The sequence below is a fragment of the Hemibagrus wyckioides genome, linkage group LG20 (assembly GCF_019097595.1).
Source record: "Hemibagrus wyckioides isolate EC202008001 linkage group LG20, SWU_Hwy_1.0, whole genome shotgun sequence".
Classification (NCBI taxonomy): Eukaryota; Metazoa; Chordata; class Actinopteri; order Siluriformes; family Bagridae; genus Hemibagrus; species Hemibagrus wyckioides.
The window spans coordinates 5,516,917-5,538,851 of NC_080729.1; the positions used below are offsets into that span (position 1 = coordinate 5,516,917).

The following is a 21,935-nucleotide window of genomic DNA, read 5'->3' on the forward strand; positions in this document are numbered from 1 at the left end:
GATTTCTCAGCTCCCATGATACTTTGCGTTAAGGGTCAGGAGAATAATAGGGACTCGGCTCTGTCATATTTCAAAATTTATAGATGTATCCGAGCCTCTGAAAGACTGTCACACACACACATACACACACATCTCCTTAGTTGTGTAAAAATAGCTGTCGGTTTGAACCCACGGATGGATGGATTGTGGGGATGAATGTATGCAATGCTTTTTTGGCTGTAATCTATCGCTCTCTGACACACACACACACACACACACACACACACACACTCTCAAACAAACAAAGCAGAGTTCCTGCTCCCACTCTCTCCCTTACTCCATTATTTCTGAATCTATAGTTAACATTCAGCCTGTGACAGAAGGGAAGTACCACTGTTCCAGTTGCCATTTGTTGATAGCACAGGACCAACCTGTTCTCTGAAAGCTGGGTTCAAGTATACATAGACTCAGACAGGGCTGTCACCCTTCTCACCATTCAACACTGCCCGTGTCTGAAGAGATTTCACCTGCCTGGTCACATGAGTACATGGTGACACCTATGACCTAGGCAACAGGACAATTCACAGGAGGACTTCTGAAGGAGCAAGAGGAAGCTAGCTCCAAGACGGACACTGATGTACCTGGTACATCCGACACTAGTGCCCAGAGCAATGAGAGACAGACTGGTAGGATTGGTTCCACTGTTCATCACAATATGCAATGGTCCACAACTGTGGCACCTCAATGTTGCAAAGTCTGACAGATAGGAAGATATCCCGCCAACTATAATCCTGGCCGGTACTTCTTACTAGGGACAACGAAGGAGAGGAGGTTGATACCAAACCTGAGAGACCAGTTAATTAATCCTACATCCAATTTATTCCTAAAGAGCTAAGCTAAAGGGGGATTGACATGGAAAGGTCAAGTTGATGACAGCCTCAAACATTCTATGTTGTAGCAGAGGAAGGATCTCCTGTAGACACACCAACTTCTCCAAAAGGAGGACTTCGTATTGATGTTCTTGTGCTGTGAGGAGCACTGACTAATTACTGCCTAGCTCTAAGACAGACACCGATGTACCTGGTATATCCGAGACCTGGTAAATCCGAGGTACACACAGCAATGAGTGGACTCTTGCAAGACCGTGGGATTGGTTCCACAGTATGCAAAGGTCACAATTGTTGCACCTCAATGCTGAAACGACTGACCGAGAACCATACCCTATAAGTCACAAGTATTTTCCTTTTGTGATCCCATAACATCATGGAGGCGCCGCTTGAGCACCTTGGCAGAAATCTGCAGGGGCAACTGTCATGTTGCTTGATGAACATGAATTAATCCTGGTGATCTTCAATTACTAGCCCACAAGAGCATCTGTGGTTCAACTCAAGGTCAGGGTGTCAAAGCCACATAGATCTCGCCACTCCTGCAATGACTTTTGGGCATCTCCGCACTTCCCGATCCTGGATTTCTTCAGTCTTGCAACAACTTTCAGGAGCTGAACTAGGAGTCTGCCACCTACTTGATGCCCAGGACAAGTTTTCAAGGTGTGATGCCTTGCATGGTCTAAATATTTTTCAATTATCGATCTGCCTAAGTGGTATTGGCAGGTACCCCAGGCCCCAGAAGCACAGTCAAATCTTCAGCACCCCACAGTAATCTATGGTGCTACTGATCCCTTGTCTGTGATTTTCCAATGGTTCACTAATTAGGGCCATGTTAGCTCAAGTGGTTAGGGCTCTGGGTTGCTGATCAGAAGATTAAGGTTTAAGCCCCAGCACTGCCAAGCTGCCACCTTCAGGCCCCTAACACCACCTACACCCGCCATCCCCCCGCACCAGGGGAACTGCATCATGGCTGACCCCGTGCTCCGACCGCAACCCTACAAGGATGGGATATGTGAAGGAAGAATTTCACTGTGCAGTGGGTTGACAAATAAAGGTTACTTAAGCTTTAAAAACTGTACCACATACTGTACCTTGATAATGCTGTGATTCATTCAGAGACCTGGACCAAGCACTTTGGTGCTGGGGGCAGTAAGTGAGGTTCAATAAACCACCAAACCCATGAAAATGTTACCTGGGCTTACACAACAAACTGCCCGTTCAACTGTAACCTCCTACGATCACACAAGTAGAATAAGCTTCCTGCAGACAACTATTTAGAACCTGAAGGAATCCATTACACAAATAAGAAAAGTGTGTGTGTGTGCGTTACCTCTCCTTTGGCTGGCCTAGTCCATGTTTTCCCAGCAAGTGTGTGTTCAGATGTTTCTTCATCACAAAAGCCCACCTACAAGAAGATCAGCATGTGAGAATGTTGTGTTTGTGTGTGTGTGTTTGATGTCTGTTCTCATGAGTCAGGCAGCTAGCATCTATTATGTTTATCTCAGATCTATAAAAACTGTGGTTTGGTTTTAAAATGTTTTTACTCGTCCACTGAGGGTACTAAAAAGGATGACTACAGTATGACACACACACACCATCATTACAGCCCAAATGAACCTAGGTTAATTGAGCTGTAGGCTTTTATTAAAGCAATAATGTGTGTTAAGACAAGCTCAGCAGTGCTGTGCAAGAAAATGTAGTTTCAACAAGTTATTCTGCAAAAACGCCCTTATCAGTGGCTCTGAGGCCTCAACCAGTCCGATCTATAAAGACTCATTATCACGTTTGTACCTAATTATGACGTTAAATGATCGCTTTTCCATTGAATTATTAATTGATTATAAAATTATGCCGACTCACCCACAGAGATGACATTTGTACTCCCTCATGCCGAGGTGTCTCTTTACGTGATTTCTGGCGTCTCCCAGTTGTGCCGTTGCAAAATTACAGATCTTACACATAAATGGCTTTGAACCTACAAAATAAAAAGAAAACGTGTGCTCATTTCTTTTATCATATTCTTATATCCCATTCTTGGAGGGTTGGGGACAGAGCACAGGGTCAGCCATGCCCCGGTAGGAGCAGGGGGGTTGGGGGCCTTGCTCAAGGTGGCAGCTTGGTGGTGCTGGGGCTTGAACCTCAATCTTCCGATCGACAATCCAGAGCCGTAACCACTACTACTGTGCTACCACCGCCCAATTTTTACTGTATACTGTAGTAAACTATATTATTACTGTAAACTATGTGCTTAGTGACGAAGGACAGAGTGTGTACCTGTGTGTGTGCGGACATGAGCGAGGAAGGCCATGGAGTTGCTGCTCTTGCACACCTTGCCACAGTATTTGCACACGTTTCCAGGGTTCTCCTCCCTTTCCCGGTTGATCTGCTCTGTGTCCTCCATTACGTACTTGTTTACCTCGCGTAGCAACTCCTCGTGTTTCTCTTTGATGTGGACGAAAAGTTCTTGCTCCGAATTGCAGGGCTCATTACAGCGCACACACCGGAAGGCGGCTCCTCCATCAGGCCGCTCGTCCACGCTGCATCGCTCCGTCCGTAGGTGTGCCGAGCTGCTAAGGTGCTGCTGCAGGCTGCTGTCAGAGTGGAAGGACTTCCCACAGAGCAAGCAGTGAAAGTTCTTCTCCTTCGACGAGTGTTTCATCGTGATGTGGACGTTCAGGCCGCTGAGCCCCTCCGCCAAGAACCCGCAGTCGTCACACCGGACACGCGTGCTGACTTCATGTCCGTCTGACATTTTTAGCATTTTTGCAGCCTGATGGAGGGATTTATATGACTCTCTGTCGTCTTTGTCGTGCAGTCCGTCTGTCGGCACTTTCAAGGAGAACACGCACTCGTCAAACGCAGCTGCTCTAAAAACAGGCCTCTCGCTACTGGGACTTTCAGCAGTCGTCTCACACATATCCTCCTCTTCTTCTTCATCTTCATCATCATCATCATCATCATCATCATTGTATTCCTCCTCACCCTCCTCACTATTTGCTGGATCAGGGAATTCTGATGAGTATTTAGGGCCTTTTGTATCTTCATTGGACTTCAGCTGTTGGTTAAATTTCGCCTCTTCTTCTCCTGCACTTCCTTTTTCTCCTGCTATGGCTTTTCCTGTATCGTTATTCAGACTACCAGAATCTGCTTCTGGATCAGTGTTCTTGTGCACGATTTTGGTGTTTTGCTGCTTGTTGTCAAAGAGTTGAGGTTTGGTCTCAGTCTGTTGGTGCAAGTTGTCAGTATTTTGCTGTGTGTTTTCTTTGTTTTTGTCCGATTGTGGGTTCGCGTTTTCAGCAACTTGGCTTGTGTTCTCACTGTGCTTATCCACGTTCTGGTCATGTTGGTGTGTGTTTTGCCGTTTCTGCAGGTATCTCTGCCGTTTGAGTTTGTGTTTCTCGGTCGCAGTGTGTCGCGACATCTCTCTGCGTGTCACCGCGTAATAACTGCATGCCAAGCACACAAACTCGAAATCCCGGGTGTGTTTGCGACGCACGTGCAGGGCCAGCGAAATAGCAGAATGCGCAACAAAGTAGCAGTGATCGCATGAGTACGATGAGTCGTACTTGGGCTTTTTACAGGGAACGTCGCTTCCCGTTCCCTCTGTCTCTCTTTCCTCCTCTACATTTGGTGTTTCTTGCTGTGTAGGAGTTTTCTCGGCCGGTTCTGCCTCGCCCTGCTGAGCTGCCTGCTCTGCATTTAGTATGATGACTGCCTCCTGTCCATCGCCATCGCTCTGCACTCGTTTAATGTGCTTTTTGGTTTCGCAGTGCCGGTCCATGTCTCCTTTGGTCACGCAGGAGTAGTTGCACAGTTTGCAGTGGAAGCTGTACAGACGGCTGTGTTTGCGGCGGATGTGCACGCTGAGGTTTGTTGGATTGGAGGCCACCAGGCCGCAGTGACTGCAGCTCATTACCTGAGATGACTTGGGCCTTCCTCGTTTCCGTTTGTGAGAAGCACTCGCATCCACTAACTCTGCTAAAGCCTGTTCGGCCGATTCAGTCTCTTGAGCATCCTCGCTGACACTCTCACCTTGTTCACTCTGCTCGTGTTTTTGTTCGTCTGATAGAATGACAAGCACTTTTTCAACACACTGTTCAAACAACGGGCCAATGTTTTTCTCCAGCGCCAGGTTTCGGTGGGATTCATCACTCAGGTGTTCATTCATCTCCTGTGCTGTGCAGGTGTAAAGACTGCAGCACCTGCAGTAGAGACGCTCAAAACGCTGTACTCCAGAGCCGAACTGGTCTAAAGGGAGTACCCCAGAGCTGAACTGCTCTATATGGGGTGCATCACTGCCGACCTGGTCAGCAGGGGACTCTGTAGGTTTGGGTTGGTCTGCAACATTTTCAGCAGTGCTTGTTCCCTCTGCACCTGTCGAACCCATCGCTTCAGCGTGCAAGCTACTGTGTTTCCTCCTGCAGTGGATTTTCAGAGCAGTAGGAGTTTTCGCCACGAAATCACACTCACGACATGCGCGGCCGTTATTCTCCTCAGAAGAGGCTACCGGGGCTGTGTTTGTTTGTTCACACCGACTTCCTTCATTTTCACCGTTATCTGCCGCACCCGTGCATTTAGGGAGCGCTGGTTCGCCTTTATTCTCAAGTCTCTCCTTGCTCGTCTCCTTCCCTGATCGTAACTTCCTCTTTGAAAAGTCCATTTCTTCGGCTTTAAATAACCATTTCACAAAGCAACTGGGAGAGAGATTAGAAATGAATCAATACACATGTAATTCGGTACAAATATAAATCTACAAACAGGCAAGACACTGAAACAAGAGTGATACTTGTGATGGTGGTGGTGTTTTTTTTTTATTTAGGTTTTGGTGACATCTAGTGTTAAGTTATCAAACTCGCATTTGAAAAATAGACAGACAGACAGACAGACAGACAGACAGACAGACAGACAGACAGACAGACAGACAGACAGACAGATAGATAGATAGATAGATAGATAGATAGATAGATAGATAGATAGATAGATAGATAGATAGATAGATAGATAGATAGACGGAAGGATGGACGGACGGAAGTACGGACGGACGGACAGACAGGTAGATAGATAGATAGATAGATAGATAGATAGATAGATAGATAGATAGATAGATAGATAGATAGATAGATAGATAGATAGATAGACGGAAGTATGGACGGACGGACGGACAGACAGGTAGATAGATAGATAGATAGATAGATAGATAGATAGATAGATAGATAGACGGAAGGATGGACGGACGGAAGTACGGACAGACAGGTAGATAGATAGATAGATAGATAGATAGATAGATAGATAGATAGATAGATAGATAGATATAGATAGATAGATAGATAGATAGATAGATAGATAGATAGATAGATAGATAGACGGACGGACAGACAGGTAGATAGATAGATAGATAGATAGATAGATAGATAGATAGATAGATAGATAGATAGATAGATAGATAGACGGAAGTATGGACGGACGGACGGACGGACGGACGGACAGGTAGATAGATAGATAGATAGATAGATAGATAGATAGATAGATAGATAGATAGATAGATAGATAGATAGATAGATAGATAGATAGATAGATAGATAGATAGATATGTCTGACCTTAATATAATTTATCTTTGATCAATACATTTCAAATGCGCAGAATCCAATTTCTCCTTTTGACACATTCTAATAACTATAATAAATTATTATTTAGAATAATTTGCTGTGGTAAAAGAGGGATAAAACAGTCCATGGGACATGCTGGTATGGAAATATAATCAACTTCTTGGGGATAATGGCCACATCACACCAATCTGTCACTGATTGTTTTCCAATAAAAGCTCTGATTTTTTTATGACTCTTCTGGAACTGTGATCAAGAAACATCAAAAAACTCCCACAGACTAAACACAACAGTGTTTACTGTTTGAAGCCATTAGTCGTGTTCATTAGTCAAACATCTGGACACATACACAGATGTTTAAACAGATCCCCTGGGAACAAGAGACTGAAATGCATCTCCAGTTCTTTTCTTAATGAAAGTAAAAATTACGATAAAGAAAACTGAGTAAAAGACGTGAGTATTGTACGTGTAGATGACATATATGTCCGATAGTTTGTGGACACCTGACTTTAACACTCATATGCACTTTTTGAACATCCTGTTCCAGTCTTGTTAAAGAATTACTGCATGGAGGCAAAAAGCTGTCCAAGCCTTGGTCAAAATGCAGAACAGATGCACTTGACGCCCAAAAACACAAGCAACTCGTGTCTTGCTAGTGTGAGCTGGTTTCGTCATACGTTATACACACAAACGTTTGTAGATACCTGACTATCAGACCCATACAGCGACCCGCCATAACATTACGACCCCTGACAGGTGAAGTGAATAAGACTGATGATCTCCTCATCATGGCACCTGTCAGTGGGTGGGATATATTAGGCAGCAAGTGAACATTTTGTCCTCAAAGTTGATGTGTTAGAAGCAGGAAAAATGGACAAGCGTAAGGATTTGAGCGAGTTTGACGAAGGGCCAAATTGTGATGGCTAGACCACTGGATCAGAGCATCTCCAAAACTGCAGCTCTTGTGGAGGTGTTCCCGGTCTGCAGTGGTCAGTATCTATCAAAAGTGGTTCAAGGAAGAAACAGTGGTGAACCGGCAACAGGGTCATGGCCAACCAAGGCTCACTGATGCACGTGGAGAGCTAAGGCTGGACTGTGTGATCCGATCCAACAGACGAGCTACTGTTGCTCAAATTGCTGAAGAAGTTAATGCTGGTTCTGATAGAAAGGTGTCAGAATACACAGTGCATCACGGATCAGGGCTGTTTTGGCAGCAAAAGGGGGACCAACACAATATTAAGCAGGTGGTCATAATGTTATGCCTGGTATGTCCCCTCCCACCCCTTTGCTGTTATAATAACCTCCACTCTTCTGAGAAAGGCTTTCCATTAGATGTTGGAGCATGTGTGTGGGGATTAGTGTTCATTCAGCTACAACAGTATTAGTGAGATCAGACACTGATGTTGTGTTTGCGGAGGCCTGGGGTGCAATCCGAGGTCCAGTTCATCCTAGAGGTGTTCGGTGGGGCTGTGGTCAGAACAAGATTCGGGCCTCTTAGTTTCCAGTAAAAGGGATATAGTAATTCTAAAGCATTCTACACAATTGCATGCTTCCACTTTTGTAGCAACAGTTTCGTGAAGAACCACATACGAGTTAAATAGTCAGGTGTCCACATACTTTTGGTCATACAGCGCATCATTTGGGGGGAAAGGCAAGGCGGGAGCGCAATACAACTGCGCATGCGCAAGCAGCTTCTGGCGCTCTATAGCAGCTACTTCATCCACATCTGTTAATGTAGATATTTATATCGTTAGATTTTTTTTTCTGATTACCTAATCAATAACGTGGTTATTTATTTAGAAAACAACGAAAAATATTAATTTTTCACACAGCTTTAGCTGAACAAAGTGTGTTTAAAATACACCCCATCCCTCGTCAAGCAGCCAGGAGACCCGCTGTTAGAACGCCGAGTTAAACCGGAGTTTTTTCTCATTTTTTAAAAAAAATATTTATTATGTTATTAGATCAAAAATCTGAAATTCAACACAACAACAACAATAATCCATGACGCTACCGGAGCGTTTATGTGGAACGGAACGGATTTCAGTTGAACTCGAGCAGACACACTTCCTACTGATACGAAACGCGTGAGCGACATGCCGTCCGTCCAATAGGAACGCTCAACGAGATGCCACTAACCAATCGCAAGCGACAGAGGCGGGGATTACGTGTTTTCAGGCTCAGAAAACGACGGCAGCACAGAGGCCCAAAAAGGCCACGATTTGCGACCTCCAAAATACACTACTTTGCACGGTATAAAACAACACGACTGCATTCTGTTACCGCTACCAGGCACGCGGAAAGATTTGAGACGGCACCGAAAAACACAGCTTCCTCTTGTTTACCTGAAATAATTGCCTTTTCACTCAGTCCGCGCTTTCTGAGCTTAGTCACCAGCGGCGTTCCGTAGTGTGGTCGTGACGTCACACGCCCAAGCAAGTCCGCGGTGTTTAGGAGCCGGAAATGAAACGGCGTGGAGCTTCTAAATGTTTAGGAAAATTTAAAGAATATTATATATATACATATATATATATGTATGTATATATATAACGTATAAATAAAACGTATAAATAAAAAGAAAGAGAAACTATTTTACTTGTCATGAAACATTGGAGAGAATTTTATTTTATTATTATTTTATTTTATATAGAACAATAATATTTCGAGGACATTTTAATTACAGGGCTGTGACATGTAAAAAATAAAAAAAAATAAAATAAAAGTTCTGTAGATATGATGGGCTTTATGAATGTTTTTTTAATATGCATCTGAAATATACATTGATTGTACATACTTATATTGATCATATTTATACCTGTTTATAATACCTACTACACCTGTACATAAGACATCAATTCTCCTGTCCATATCACCCCCATAGCTGTATATCGTTATTGTAATGTATTGTATAAAATATGTCACTTATGCACTTCTGGTTGGATGCTAACTGCATTTAATTGGCTCTGTACATGTACTCTCTGCACAATGACAATAAAGTTGAATCGAATCGAATCAAATATGCGCACAGGATAACATGAGTACTTTTCCTATATTCTCTCCTATAAACTCTTGTTTTTTGCACAATTGTATTCCTTAAATCTCTGTATTTAGTATTTCTTTGCTATATTTTGTTAAATTGTGTAATATTTATTGTATTTTTTTGTTATATTTTTGTACCCTTAAATCCGGCTATTTTAGTATTTTTTGTTATATTCCTTCTTATTTTATCTATTACCTGTGCTTGTGGATACTGCTGGAAGCTGTAAATTTCCCTTTGGGATGAATAAAGTATCTATCTATCTATCTATCTATCTATCTATCTATCTATCTATCTATCTATCTATCTATCTATATTTTAAATATAAAATATACAAAGTCAGGATGTATTGTAAGCTGTGTAACCTGAAACAGTTACTTAAAATGGATGAAAATATTGGCTACTGTATACTGCTTCCATGTGGATTTAAGTAATAATACTGCACACATAATCTGGTTGTTGCACACAGTCCATGTAAACTGTTGACTTTTATTTTGACAGGCTGGCTTGCGTTGACGCACCGGAAATGGAAACCGCTGGGCTGATTGCCTTTGCTGACTTTCAGGCGATCTTTATAATTTAATGAGTGTGGACAGAACTGACCGACAGCATTCGGGGTGTCCGGTAATTACAAGACGTTCACTAGTTAATTTTATGCTTACTCGTGGTGTCGGTGTTTTTATTGTTTTATTGCTAGTTTATTGTGCCTGACAGCGGTGATCTGAGTCGTTTCCTGGCTAGCTAGCTAGTGTTGTCTTTTAACAGATGAGAGGAAAAACTTCTGATAAAAATGTTAGCTGATTATCTAGATGTCTGATCCTAAACAATACAGACTACCCAAAATAATGAACTTAAAAACTTTGATATATATATATATATTTTAATCTAGCCGTATGTGTGTATGCTGTCGTCAGTAATGTTAACGTTATTGTTCTGAATCTGTCAGAAGCGGCTGGATTCCAAATCAACGCTACCTCCCTACACACTACTTCCACACGCCGCTGGGTGTGAACTCTCACACGCGCCCTAGTTAGTGCACCACGTATGGAAATAATAGTCATATGGGATACGGGCAATGTCAATAATACGTATCATTAGCTCGTGAAAAGTTATTATTTCGTATGGTACACTATTCGCTTGTTATCATTTTATTAATGCCAGAAACATAAAAACTTTGACCTAAATAAATAAATAAATAAATAAATTGGGCCAATTTCGATTTGGATTTCAATTCCTGGTGTCGAGAATCAGAGGAGTCGATTACGCACAAACAAGTTTTGTTCATTTGTCATTTTTGTATTAATTTCCACACACGTTATTTTGAAAATACTACAAAATGGCGGATATTTCTGGTATAAATTAAAGTTGTTGTTTTTTTTTGACAACCACAACTTTCTCCTAACAGTTTTAGTTTTAATCTGTGAGCCGAATCAGTTTTACTGGGTAAAATTGACTCTGAATCTTTCATTTGACTCCTGATTGATTCTATGAATCGAATCTTTGTGATCGAGCTTTAAGCATTTCTTAAACTTAACAACTTAAAACCTTAACACCTTGCGTTGTGATACGTTACCTGATGCCGTGCCTTTGGTCGTCATTTATGTGTAACATCTCTGATGCTATAAAATACTGTGATCCATGGTCATTTTCAGAATTGGATTATTGACCACCAGAATTGCCATTTTTATTGCAACTGATTTGGTTAAATATGGTTCTTACATTTTTTTTAATTGATCAAAATCTATGATAATCCTAGCTTACTGTAGTCCGGTTTTATTCGACACAGGAGTACAGAGAAGAATGAATTCGAGAACTGAGCGTCGAGGAATCTACGTGGATCAGGCGGCCCTGCTCTGCAACAAAGGTTGCGGTTATTATGGCAATTTGGCCTGGGGAGGCCTCTGTTCCCGATGTTGGCGTGATGAGAACCACAAGGCACGAGATAAGCAGATTGAGGAAGACCACGAACTAGCCAAGAGGTGAGAGTAAACCTGGGTGAGAAAATTCAGTTAAATTCAATTCAATTTATTTTGTATAGCGCTTTTAACAATGGACATTGTCTCAAAGCAGCTTTACAGGAGTATAGAAACAGAAAGCATGAGGGTCAAGGAACGCCTTCTTATCATTATTATTATCATTATCGAATCCCGACAATGCCACTGCTATCTGTGACCGGGAGACGAGAGAGAAAATTTAGCAGTGCTCTCGGGGTGGGTGGGGTGACCTTTCATCCTCCACGATTGCTAGTTGACATGGGAGAGAAGGCTGGATGGTGGGATTTTGACCAAATTGAGGAGGGCGGGGGGGGAAGCCATATATGCTATATAATAACATGTATATTGCACAGCTTCATACTGCTTATACATGTTGTCTTGGTGCTGTCTGTTACTTAATGTGTATACTTATTTTTGTTTCTTCTTGCAGACTGCAGAAAGAAGAAGAAGCAGCCTACGCAGGTAGCAACCAGGGGGCGCACTCAGGGAACTCGTCCGTCCGGCAGAGCAAACCTGAAGAGAAAAGAAACGGTCAAAAATCACACGCTGTTCCATCGGGAAAGAAATTCTTCACCACGCTCGCAAAGACAACCCTAGGCAGAGGTAAGTCTGTGGGTTTTTTGAAGATGTGTTTTAATATTCTATATTCTTGTAATTAAATGAAGATAAGAGAGATTACCGGAAACAACGCGTGACATGAAGATCTCTAAATGTATAGAGTCATTTTTCACCAAAAGGCGCATGAGTAATGTCTGTAACATCTTAAAGGTCTGTGACGTTCTGTCCACTTGATGATGAGAGGATTACACATGCTCAGATTGGATTACTGTAATTCTGCCTTATCTGCTTGAGAAGAGCTCTAATACTTATTTACACAGCGTTTAAAATGCTGATGCCAGAATCCTTGAACATAAGAATCAAGGCCTTCATTACACTGGTGCAGAAATCCTATCATTATCTCTATGTGGTTTGTAAGGAATCAAACACTTAGGATTATGCTGTACTGTACATTGTACTTTTTTATTATCTAGGCTTATCTATATATCTTTTCTATTAAAGCGGTCATTCTCTAACTTTGTTTTGAAGTCAGTCAGACCCCCCAAAAAAAAAGCTTTTACAGAGAAACCAAAGATTTACATCATTCCAGAGAATACATCACCATATTAATGATTATACATCGATCAGGCATAACATTATGACCACCTGCCTAATATTGTGTCAGTCCCCCTTTTGCTGCCCTGACCCGTCCTGCACTGTGTATTCTGACCCCTTTCTATCAGAACCAGCATTAACGTCTTCAGCAGTTTGAGCAACAGTAGCTCGTCTGTTGGATCGGATCACACGGGCCAGCCTTCGCTCCCCACGTCCATCAGTGAGCCTTGGACATCCATGACCCTGTCGCCGGTTCACCACTGTTCCTTCCTTGGACCACTTTTAATAGATACTGACCACTGCAGACCGGGAACACCCCACAAGAGCTGCAGTTTTGGAGATGCTCTGATCCAGTCGTCTAGCCATCACAATCTGGCCCTTCGTCAAACTCGCTCAAATCCTTACGCTTGTCCATTTTTCCTGCTTCTAACACATCAACTTTGAGGACAAAATGTTCACTTGCTGCCGAATATATATCCCATATATGAGCAGTCACTATAGTAACAATAACATATTAGACTATTAATATAAACCCATGTTTTTGTCTTGAAGCAGTAAATCATAGTATTTATATTTAAGTGACTTCATCGACCCTTCTTATCTCGTTAGATACGTTCACGCCGGTGTTATCGGTCAGCAGTGGGCCTCTGTGCTATGTACAGAACGTTGCTTTGTTTGTCAGATTAAATCATTATGTGTTTGCCAGCACATTCATGTGAGAGGTGATAACACTACGGGTCAGTACGATACTCTGTTTCCACAACATTCCTACTGGACAGATAAAGTTGGATGTGTGTTTTGCTTCCCTATTCCAGAGCTCTAAGCGACGGGAAAGGGTGTGTGTGCACAGAAGTTCATAACCCCTGCACCGTCAGCATTCTTTGTCCTTTTCATTGAATCACACTTTGTTTTCCTGTCAGGAGATAGATGAAGTGTTGAGCCTCGAAGGACCTTTTGGCATCATTGAACATGGTTTAATATCCACTCTTATGTAGTTATCTATTCAGCATTTATAAAAAGGGTGATAAGATAATGATAGCTGATGCAGTCGACAATAAAATTCAGTAAAATAATTCTGTTTGATTTTTTTTTGACCCTCATACATAATGTCCAGAGGTCATTATTATAGTAGCCTCATTCTTTCAGACGGCTTGCTGATGAATTGTTATTGGAAATGTGATAAAGGATAATACAATACATGATGACCTCCTTTTGCTTCCCCATCAGATGTCAATGTTCCCAGCCAGCCACCTCCCACCACCTCCATCAACCAGCAGCCTGTCGCAGAATCCGACCAAGCCGCAAGACAGTTCATCGATTTCCTCAAGACCCTGCAAAGGCCTGGACGGGATATTTTTAAACAGTGCCATACTTTCTGTCACAGTTTAACTTACAAGAAGGTACTTATGTTGTCTTCATATGCTCTTTATTTGTGTGTCTGTATATGTGCTTCAAATATCTGGATTGTGGGTGTGGCCTAAACCAGAGGTGTTTTTTTTTTTTTTATCTGCTCGTGTTTTCTAATTTGTTTAGTTTGTTTAATTACAAAATAGTAGCCTAATATTAAGCAAACCTGACCAGGATGAATGAATGGACAGTGTGAACACAACATGCAGCACCACATGTTTGTGTCACAAGCTTCGTATCTCGTGAGATTTTTGTCCCCTCAGGATACAAATTCCTGACATTTCCTACAAAGCCCTGTGGGGGAGGGATCTCTATCCCTATCTTTTTAGCACACATTATTTGCTTGTTTTATATACACTATATTGCTAAAAGTTTTGGGACACCCCTCCAAATCATTTAATTCAGGTGGTTGGGCTCGGCCCCTTAGTTCCAGTGAAAGGAACTCTTAGTGCTTCAGCTTCATACCAAGACATTTTGGACAATTTCATGCTCCCAGCATTGTGGGAACAGTTTGGGGATGACCGCTTCCTGTTCCAACATGACTGCACACCAGTGCACAAAGAAAGGTCCTGAGGTCAGGCACTGATGTTGGATGAGAAGGTCTGGCTCGCAGTCTCCGCTCTAATTCATCCCAAAGGTGTTCTATCAGGTTGGGGTGCAGGCCAGTCAAGTTCCTCCACACCAATCTCGCTCATTCATGTCTTTATGGACCTTGCTTTGTGCACTGGTGTGCAGTCATGTTGGAACAAGAAGGGGCCATTCACAAAGTTGGGAGCATGAAATTGTCCAAAATGTCTTGGTATGAAGCTGAAGCATTAAGAGTTCCTTTGACTGGAACTAAGGGGCCGAGCCCAACCCCTGAATTAAATGATTTGGAGGGGCGTCCCAAAACCTATGGCAATTTAGTGTATCTATTGGTTATACCAAAGCAGTGCTTTATCATGATACATATCCTGATTTGAGTTAAATGTCTAGAGTCTGCTTGCTAGCTGACCTAAATGTGTTCCTCTGACATTTCTTTCAGGACCTTGGTGCAGAGGACCTCTCAGAATCTGTGCAAGACTTTTACCAGAACCTGTCTGAGCGCTTACACAATCTCTACAAAGGTAATGAGGCCAAGTTAAACACATCATTAAATGCAAAAAATTATTAAAGGGTTTACAGATCAGTTGATTATGAAGTGTGATTTTGTGTGTGTGTGTGTGTGTGACAGGAAGTCCAGAGCGAGTAGAAGTTATAATGGATGAAGTGGAGAAGTATATAACACTGCGGCTGTATGAACAGGCTTTCTGTCCTGAATCTGCAGACGATGAGGTCAAAGACTTGGCCATCCAGAAGAGAATCAGGTGGGGCTTTAGAGGAGAGCAGTATCTGGTCACATACTTATGCTGCAGCGGAACCTCGGCATATGAATTTAATTCGTTCTGGAGGCGAGTTCTTATGGTGAAAATCTGTATTGCGATATGAATTTTCCCATAAGGAATAATGTAAATGCTATAATCCGTTCCAGCCACCCAAAAATATGACCAATATGAAACGTATGTAAACTGTATGGCTGCTTACAAAGAACTGACCCTAGCCAAGCATTCCATGTCAAGGGTCCTCACAGGAAGTCGTGCCACCAAGCTTGGGCTAAAAATAGAACAGACCACCCGTACACCGAGGATCCACTGGATTTGCAAATGTATTAATGGTCATTTTACACCATATCGGAAATGCTTAAATTGAATTCAAGTTAAAAGTCTAATTAAAAGCATGTGTGCATGTTTATATTTAGGGCTTTACACTGGGTTACGGTTCAGATGCTGGGTGCCCCAGTAAAGGAGGAGATTCCTGCAGTGTCGGACAGCCTGGACAGGGCCATTACAGGTAAGGTATTTGTTGCTACAGCTTTAGTAGGAAAATAATCAACGATGAGGTGGTATGATGCACTTTATTGGAAAATGGAGTTACTTTAACACCGTGAATCCTCTTATATCTCCTATACAAAGACCAGTACAAAGCACCTTTAAATGAATTAACGAACATCCACACCTTTTATCCATTTTTAGTTAGTTAAGTTTCCCTTACTGGTTTAAGCATGGCACAGCTCTTTTTGGGTATATTACTTACATAAAGGAAACTCAAGGTCTCTATTGTTTTTCCATCAACAGTCTGTAGTGTGGATAGACCGTAGGCATGGGTGTGTGATTAAGTACGGTCATATGAATAGGTCTTATGATGCTTCATGACCTTTCTCACTTTGTTTTGGAATGATCCATGCAAAGCGTAACAAGTCACTACATTCTTTGCTACAGATATAATTGAGATGGACTCCAAGCGTGTGCCCAGGGATAAGCTGGCTTACGTCACCAGATGCAGCAAGCACATCTTCAATGCAATTAAGAAAAGCAAGAGAGAGGCCGCGTCAGCTGACGACTTCCTTCCAGTGCTAATCTACGTGGTGCTGAGGGCCAATCCACCCCGGCTGCAGTCCAACATCCAGTACATCACCCGCTTCTGCAACCCCAGGCGTCTGATGAGTGGCGAGGACGGATATTACTTCACCAACCTGGTGGGCCTTTAACCTTAACTCTGTGTAACCTGCTTATTGCCTTTATTTTGATGTAGGTGTAAGTTTTGAGCATATTTATAATTTATATCACAAGTTCGACCATGTTAAACAATCTCTCTCTCTCTTTTTCTCACTTAGTGCTGTGCCATAGCTTTCATAGAGAAGCTGGATGCTCAGTCTCTAAACCTGAGTACAGAGGAATTTGAACTCTACATGTCTGACCAGCTGTCTCCTGACAGGCCACAGGCCCGTGGAGTCTCTTACCCCTCATCCTCTTCATCACGGAGTGGCCCCAGAGCGGACAGGTCGGAGAACGACCTCATCGACTGGGGAGATGGAGTGGAAGCCCCTGTTCAGGATGTCCTGGAAGGGCTTAACCTTAAGGACTCTTGTGCCCCTTCCACCTCTGCGATCGACTCGGACAATGTAGACAGCGAGGGGTTACCGCCTCCTCTACAGCCTCAGGTTTTCGCCGGGTAGCTGTGTTCCAGATCACACCGTCCTCTGTAATTGACTGTTGATCTTTTAACATGCTCCTGAGTATGGGCCCTACTGACTGCAGGCTAATAGGAAGTGGGATCTGTCTACTTATCTTTCCGTTATACGGTGAAAGGGATTTGCACGTTTATTCTGTTACAGCTGAGCTCAACACTCAGCGTTTATTTTTTTCCACTTGTTGTGATCGAGTAAGCCAACACTGCGACTGCACACAAGAGGTTTTCCATGGCTAAGCTTAAATATCTGTCAATATGTTTGGCAGGCATAAGGTATGTGAAGCAAAACAATAGTAAAAGTTAAAGGTGTTACTTTAAACACGTGAATGAACAAATGATTTAAATTAGAATTTAGGAAAATGTGCGATTCAGGAAATTACCATTCAACAGATCTGTTTAGTTCTCTAACCCCTGAAGTTAGCTTCGCCCCCTGAGATGGTGAAAAGGTTTATTTAATTCAGTAATTGAATATTTAAGCTTCACAGCAGATTCATAGATTCAAAGCAGCCACCGGATATTTCGGATGGCCCGTGATGGGGCACATCCTGGTATCTATTGGGGCAGATGTTCTATAAACTGCTATGGTGAGCCCGTGGAACTCGACATGGTTTCTTTATTTAAAAGTATCTTGATCCTGAACGTTTCTAAAGATGTGACCCACACACAGAGAGAGACACAGTGTGCTACTAAAGAAGCATGTCTGTAGGAAAATGTTAAACGTTCCTAATGAGGCAACATCTGATCAGGCTTCAGTTTGATGAAGATAGACATGATACAGTGTCTAGAAAGCATGTGTGTGCATTCACAGCTCATTAAATGAGTGTTGGCCATCTCTCAGTCATCCTTCCCTGCCATGGCGACTTGAGGTAGCTATTTATGCACTTTTCTTTTCTTTTTTTTTTTTTTTTTTACTTTTTTTGCCTTTTTTGAGAGAAACTGTATTTATCGCAGTCTGGTCAAAATGCATTTATTGTGACTTTCGGTTTCCTAAGAATATATGAGTCTGTAGAATCAAAGTATTAATCAGGGATGATGACCTTCCTCTTCTGTACAGGTGATAGACGTTATGTAAAATTTTATCTTAAATACAGATTTCATGTTATTTATTAGAGTATTTAATTGATTTTGTCGAAACGATATTGTGGTCTCGCGGTCAATATATTCGCCAGGATTCTAAACTTTCACCATGCGTGAATTGGATTCGAATCTTTATTCTAACATTGCGTTCTAATTCCGATGTCGATGATGCACTGTGAACAGATTTTAATTCAGACAACACCAGCTCATCCGCACGTTTTTTCCTCGATTTTCGGTACACACTACTAGTTCAAATTCCGACGAAAATTCCAGACCGCTGGTCTGAATTTGCTGAAATAGCAGCAATTCGTAATGGCTTGAAATGTTTTCACTTCCTGATGATAAATCTTGCTCATTATGGGATAAAGAGTCATCTTTAACACGAGTTGCAATATCGATGCTGTCTTAAGTCAACTTCCGTTATTTAGCGTGTTGTTTTTAAACATCCTGGGAAGATGACCGGTGAATGCTTCCACTTGTATTTCATTGGGTTGGTGTAGGCTTGAGGTCTGTAAGCTGAAATGCTTGATGATATATGACCTAAATGTAGTTAAAGGTCAAAGGACAGGGCATGGATGTATATTACTGACCGTTATAGAGTGTATCAGAATTATGTATGTATGTGAAAAATAGATTTATGTCGTTTTTGGCCACATGCATCTGCGTACTGCATATATTACTGTAACATTATAAGGTTATGCCCGAATGTAGGCATGGCAGTCCATTGGGGGGGAAAAAAATAAAGCCTAATGGCTATTTATGCAATGAAACCTTAACAAAAAAAATGAGAATTAAAGCCTGAGAATGAACGAAGGTGTAAATTGTGTTGTGTTGTTTTTGCTTTGTTTGCTGCGAACATACTGAGCAGGCATTTCCAGCTATTCTTTTCAACCTGGTTGTGAAAGTGACTGCGTGTTTTGCTGATGTTTGTGTTTTTCTTTTTCTCTTACGGTCAAGGGAAGAGATGTTCTTTTCCTGTTTTTGTGCGACTTAAGCATAAACGGAGGAGGAGGGGTGGTTTCTGGGTCTATTTCAGAATATAAAGGGTTAGTGCATTTTAAACAGATCACAGATCCGAAGGCAGAACGTCCACCATGCGCTTCTTCCACAGCTTCACTGGTGAGTGTGTGCAAAGATTAAGCAAGATATCATGGCAAGACTGTCAGATGAGCTGTACCTTTTATCAATCCCCCTTGAGCTTTATTTGGAAGCTGATCCATTTTTGTTTGTTCCCTTTTTCAGTATTTTTAGCCTGGCTTGCAAGTGTCAGTCTGGAAGGTATGTGTTATGGCATGTAACCTACACAGTATACTAGTTGATCCAGTAGTCACTACCCATCATGGATCTGCTTAGAGGAATTTATTTTGAGTCATCTTATTTTGTAAAATGATTCTTGTTTAAATCGTACGGTTGGAGATATTTAACTGATTGTCTTGGCATATCCTTCAATGTATGCATGTTGAAACATCCCGCAGAACCCCCATTGAAAGCCAAAATTACTGTGAGTTTGGGAGACCCGCAACTCTTTACAGGGGAAGATGTGGAGCTCTCTTGCAGTGTCCCAGAAGACACTTTTTCCAGATGGAGGTATCAGTGGTTTCATAACGGTGTATCCCTTGGCTACCAAAATGTGTTCAGTATCGTGAAGGCACGAGTCCAGCAGAGCGGAACCTATACCTGCCAAGGAATCAAGTCGATAAGAACTCAGCCGTTTAGAGAGTTGTCGGTGCTAAGCGACCCTCTTCAAATACATGTTGATGGTAAATGACTTTCAGTGTTTTTGTTGTGTAATTTAATAATCCGAAAACTTTGTGTATGTTTATATATTCATTATGGATGGATATCATTTTTCTCTCCACTAGGTGGCTGGGTTCTCATGCAACACCCTGTTAAACCATTAATTGTCGAGCAACAAATGACTCTGACCTGCCGTGTCCGCGATGACCCTTTGCTGTCAAGTGTGATCTTCTACAAGGATGGCTTCAAGGGCAAGACCCAGAACGACAAAGATCTAGTGTTTCCCTCCCTCGGAATTGAGGATGATGGCATATACTCATGCAGGGCCACGTGGTTGAAGAACCAGGAATATGAGTCTGGCCAGTCTGTGCCTTCTACTGTGACGGTGTTAGGTAAGACATTTTTAAAAAGTAATGGATTCCAAGCTAAACAAAAAGCCAGCATGAAATGATAGATTTAAACCGGGCCATCGAAAAACCTTGGCACAGACGTTTAATGTTGGTAAGGTAGTAGTCTGCTCTATCATAGGGGAATAAAATTGATAAAAGTTTGCTAATATGGCAAAAAAACATTGCTGGGAGCGGTGGTGGCTCAAGTGGTTAAGACTCTGGGTCATCGACAGGAAGATCGGGGGTTCAAGCCCCAGCACCGGCCAAGTTGCCACTGTTGGGCCCTTGAGCAAGGCCCTTAACCCTCTCTGTTCCAGGGGCGCTGTATCATGGCTGACCCTGCGCTCTGACCCCAACCTCCTAGGCTGGGATATACGAAGAAAGAATTTCACTGTGCTGTAATGTATATGTGACGAATAAAGTCTATTTCTAAAAATTATATGCGCTAACTAGCGCCATATTCATCCTTTCACGCTATCAACGTCCAGCCAGAACACACTTTTCTATTTAACTACAGATAAAGTGGAGACTCCTAGGATGGTGCTTATCACAGATCCGAATCAGGTGAGGAGTGGGAAGGACGTAGTCTTCAATTGTATCACCAAAGTAAATACAGGACCATCAGATCTGCGTATAGAATACCACTTCCTGAAAGATGACGAGAGTCTAGGACCCTCTTCTTCCGACAGCACGCTCTACCTCCCAAGGGTGAGCAATGCGGATGCCGGAAACTACTCCTGCAAAGTCAATGTAAGGGATCTGAATGAGGAGAGGGACAGTAACCAGGTACAGCTCCTGATCCTGCCAGTCTGAACCTGTAGACCGGCAATGTAAGTTTCCGTGTGACGATTTATTTCTTTTTTTTTAGTTAATATCTAACACACCTCAGCATTTCAGTGCACGTCTTCAAGACATCATAATTATTTGGATTATTATATCCGTTGTATGTGCACATTTTAATCACAGCCCTAATTCGGGATTGTCTATTACAAAAAAAAAAAAAAAAATTAATGATTTGACCCAGAAGCTGAAAATAGCCTTGACCTGAAGCTGAGATTCTTTGTCATAGAAAACTAAAACAGCAAAAACTGTCATTTTTAACCAAACTCCACTGTATTTTTCTTATTTACTACCAATAGAACCATGATCCAGACCTGGAGTGTATGAAGCAAACCAACTATTCAGCAATAATCCAGGTTCCTGTACGTTTTACTGTTTTCTGTCTTTCTATCATCCGTCTCAATACAACTTAAATGTGTGTTTTATACTGGATTGCAGTAATGGAAAATATATATTTTTTTTTTTACTCTATACCATATTTAATCATCTGTAATTTTCCAAGAACAGAGATAGAGCCTTAAATATCAGTTTTCCTATTTGATTTTAATACACATGCATGATTGGCTGATTTAAGTCTGATAATGCATTACCTTTTTTGTCTTTGGAAAATATGTGTAATAAATGTTTCTTTTTGTTTTACAAACTATCAATAAACACATGGAACTGTATCTATGGTTTATAACATGGGCTATTAAAAGGGATTTTTTTTGTAATAGGAAATACACAGTGTTCATCATTGGTGATGTACAAAGATGATGGTGATCACTGACCTTATGTTCACAGT

At 41.9% G+C, this 21,935-nt stretch overlaps 3 protein-coding genes across 3 annotated transcripts in view; 2 read left to right on the forward strand and 1 right to left on the reverse strand.

The window, feature by feature from the left end:
• znf407 (zinc finger protein 407) overlaps positions 1-8,902 on the reverse strand; it is a 19,762-nt gene extending 10,860 nt beyond the window's left edge. Inside the window, exons 1-4 of the mRNA XM_058418125.1 lie at positions 8,816-8,902; positions 3,141-5,560; positions 2,727-2,841; positions 2,197-2,271 (exon numbers count right to left, since the gene is read on the reverse strand). Coding sequence (XP_058274108.1) covers positions 2,197-2,271; positions 2,727-2,841; positions 3,141-5,526 — 2,576 coding nt within the window. The 5' untranslated portion in view covers positions 5,527-5,560; positions 8,816-8,902. The remainder of the gene's footprint in view (positions 1-2,196; positions 2,272-2,726; positions 2,842-3,140; positions 5,561-8,815) is intronic.
• Positions 8,903-9,986: 1,084 nt separating this feature from the next.
• rabgef1l (RAB guanine nucleotide exchange factor (GEF) 1, like) lies at positions 9,987-19,010 on the forward strand. The gene is made up of 9 exons (XM_058418128.1): positions 9,987-10,131; positions 11,294-11,486; positions 11,932-12,104; positions 13,881-14,053; positions 15,085-15,166; positions 15,274-15,406; positions 15,838-15,929; positions 16,358-16,614; positions 16,753-19,010. The coding sequence occupies exons 2-9, from the start codon at positions 11,308-11,310 to the stop codon at positions 17,092-17,094; spliced, it is 1,431 nt and encodes a 476-aa protein (XP_058274111.1). The 5' UTR covers positions 9,987-10,131; positions 11,294-11,307; the 3' UTR covers positions 17,095-19,010.
• Positions 19,011-19,181: 171 nt separating this feature from the next.
• Positions 19,182-21,819, forward strand: LOC131370706 (high affinity immunoglobulin gamma Fc receptor I-like). Its single transcript, XM_058418129.1, has 6 exons — positions 19,182-19,304; positions 19,428-19,463; positions 19,661-19,945; positions 20,048-20,314; positions 20,829-21,141; positions 21,451-21,819. The coding sequence occupies exons 1-5, from the start codon at positions 19,280-19,282 to the stop codon at positions 21,122-21,124; spliced, it is 909 nt and encodes a 302-aa protein (XP_058274112.1). The 5' UTR covers positions 19,182-19,279; the 3' UTR covers positions 21,125-21,141; positions 21,451-21,819.
• Positions 21,820-21,935: the final 116 nt, after the last annotated feature.